Source organism: Antrostomus carolinensis, unplaced genomic scaffold, assembly GCF_000700745.2.
Source record: "Antrostomus carolinensis isolate BGI_N321 unplaced genomic scaffold, ASM70074v2 scaffold29422, whole genome shotgun sequence".
NCBI lineage: Eukaryota > Metazoa > Chordata > Aves > Caprimulgiformes > Caprimulgidae > Antrostomus > Antrostomus carolinensis.
The window spans coordinates 8,641-11,614 of record NW_010299552.1 but is presented as its reverse complement, the minus strand read 5'-3'; the positions used below and the strand labels follow the sequence as shown (position 1 = coordinate 11,614).

General features: G+C 53.4%; 1 protein-coding gene across 1 annotated transcript in view; it reads left to right on the top strand.

Annotated features, from left to right (window-relative positions):
• Positions 1 to 701: 701 nt before the first annotated feature.
• POLR1D (RNA polymerase I and III subunit D) overlaps positions 702 to 2,974 on the top strand; it is a gene marked incomplete at its 5' end in the record, with an annotated part of 4,398 nt that continues 2,125 nt past the window's right edge. The window contains 2 exons of the mRNA XM_010162821.1: positions 702 to 799; positions 2,595 to 2,671. Coding sequence (XP_010161123.1) covers positions 702 to 799; positions 2,595 to 2,671 — 175 coding nt within the window. The remainder of the gene's footprint in view (positions 800 to 2,594; positions 2,672 to 2,974) is intronic.

The following is a 2,974-nucleotide window of genomic DNA, read 5'->3' as shown; positions in this document are numbered from 1 at the left end:
GGGGGGCACTTGGGATTGTGGCACCTGGGCACACCAGACCCTGTGACTGGATGCAGACTGGGGGCCAGTGACCTGTCCTGGCATGTAGGACTTCTCAGGGAGCATTAACTGGTAAGCTCTTTTTGGGCACCTGAGCCAAGAGCAGCAGGAGGATTAGGGGCTGGCTGCTGGTTCATTACGAGCTGTTGGGCTCCCCAGGCTTATCCTCAGCGTGTGGATTTGGGCTGACAGCTCCTCTTGTTTTCCAGCTGGGATGGGATGTCCCTGCTGACAGGCAGCAGTCCTCCCTGGGGACTTTTTGACTGTCCCTCTCATTCCTCTCTAACTCCACAGGCTGGTGATGAGACCTGGGATCACACCAACCTGAACAGTCACTCCCGGCTTCTTTCCACCCTGGGTCCTGAAGCCACAGCTTTTTTAGGGCTCCTCTTCTCTCCTGTGAAGGGGAAGGACACACAGGCACTTTGGTAACCAGGGAGAGTTCTCTGAGCTCTGTAATTTTGCACCTTTTGCTCTGCTGTGAAGGTGACACTGCAGCACCTGAGACATGAGCTGTGGAGATGGCCCAGCCACACCTACAAGCCCCCTTCCCAGCTACTCTGGTGCAGCTGATTCAGCTGGACACATTAATTTATTCCTCAGCCTGGTGTTTGTTCCCTCAGAGGGTCTCACAGTGATGATTCTCTCTCTGTTTGTGACAGGTCCAGGCGGATGGGACAGATGGAAACTGCGTCACGTTTGTGCTGCACGATGAGGACCACACGCTCGGCAACTCCCTGCGATACATGGTCATGAAGAAGTAAGTGGAGCCTCTGTGGTGCCTGGTATTGCTGGGGGTACCTCTGTCTCCTCCTCTGGCCTTCTTCTTACTGATCTACATCAGAAACTCCCTCTGTGTGTGCACGTTAGGGTCTTTATATCAGACAGAATTCCAAAGACTCCTTATCTACTGCCTCTCCTCACAGGATTGAGGGGAGATGGAGCTGAGATGTGAGGAAGGAATTCTTTGGTGTGAGGGTGGTGAGCCAGTGTCCCAGGTTGGGCAGAGAAGCTGTGGCTGCTCCTCCCTGGAAGTGTTGAAGGCCAGGTTGGATGAGGCTTTGAGCAACCTGGTCTAGTGGAAGGTGTCCCTGCTGCTGGCAGGGGGGTTGGGACTGGATGAGCTTGAAGGTCCCTTCCAACCCAAACCAGTCTGGGATTCTGTGATTAACTTTTTCCTTGTGCTGTGTCAGGACCCTGAGAGCACTAATAGGCCTCAATGGGCCTGACCAGCCACACCTGGGGTCTCCACCCCCTGGGGTCTCCACCCTCACCATGCCCATGGACCTAGGAGCCCCATTTAAGCTCAGCTCAGGACTTGCAGTCCCTCCTGAGCTATGTTGTGGGAGTCTGGATCTCCAGCTCAGCCTGTCCTGGGCTGTGGACTCCATTCACCTGGACTGACTTTCTGACCTGGCATCAGCCCTTCCTTATCATTGCACACCTGCTTGGTGGTCACTGATGTTCAGGACCCTTGGCTGACCCTGGCTACCACCTTTGCACCCACCCTATTCCCTCACTGGGGTGCTGTGGGACATGACCAGCTAGTGAGGCCTCTGCCCTGTCCACTGACTTATTATCCATGGCTCCCAGCTCCCTATCTGGTGGGGAACAGCCGACCCTCACTGCTCTCTGATGGTTGGTTATGGAGGAAATTTAATGTCTGATGTGTGAAAGGCTTCTCAATGTCTTATCTGGCCCTGGGTAAAATGATGCACAACTCCATGTGGGTACACATGGTCAGGTCCCTTCTGGGACAAGCCCTCTCAGAAAAGAGGGTAGGAACAGCCAGTATAAAGCACATTGATCATCTTTCATGCTTGCAGGAACTGATGCTGGAAATTAATGATCCTGCTGCTCCCATCAACATATACAGATAGGTTCACCCTGGTTGCCTGGTTTTATTTATTTTTTATTTAATTTATTTTGAACTGGGCAGCACTGAGGCTTTGTGAAGATCTGCTGGTAAGCCTCAGAAGAATTCCAGCAGGAACTTCAATGCACCATCTCAAATGACAGTTGCTTTGCAAGTGTCATGTGAATTCCTCTGATAAAATCCCCACAGCAGGGGCTGTTCTTTCTGCTGGGTGCACAAACATTCTACCAACCACCTCAGCTTATCAAGGCAGATGCTGTGCATCCTGCAAACCATCTCAGCAAATCCTTGCAGTGCCCTACACCCACCAGCCTCTTTGTGCCCAGCAGAACTGCCACAGGTTTGTGTCCAGTGAGGTTTCCAAGCATCCAGGATCTCCTATCTGAACTCTGCAGGTCTGCCACTGGACTCTGGTGGTGCCAGGATGGTGCCTATGGTCGTGCCAGCCATGTTCTACCCCTGCAAAGCTCCAGCTGCAGCTCAGAGATTGATGGGGCATGTGAATTAGCTCACACAGGTGGTTTCCCTTCAGTATATTCCTCCCATAAGACCACCAGTCATTTTAGAGACATCCTGAGCCCCAGCAGGTCTGGGGTGTCCTGAGCTTCTCACTTTCCCAAGATTTCCTGTGGATTGGCCTGGGTTTCACGTCTCTCTTCTCTTCTCTCCCCTCCCGCAGCCCTGATGTGGAATTCTGTGGCTACTGCATCACACACCCCTCTGAAAGCAAGATCAACTTCCGGATCCAGACCAGAGGTACGGCTCTGCCCCTTTCCTTCCTGTCCAGGGCTGTTCTTCTGGGCAGTTCCCCCTGCTCCTGTCAGGTTTCCACTGTGAGTCCTTTAAATGGGCAGCAGGGTGGCTGTGAGTCAGCAGTGTGTCCTGTGGCCAGGAAGGCCAACAGTGTCCTGGGGGGCATTAAAAAGAGTGTGACCAGCAGGTTGAGGGAGGTTCTCCTCCCCCTCTACTCTGCCCTGGTGAGGCCACATCTGGAGTGTTGTGTCCAGTTCTGGGCTCCCCAGTTCCAGAGGGACAGGGAACTTCTGGAGAGAGTCCAGG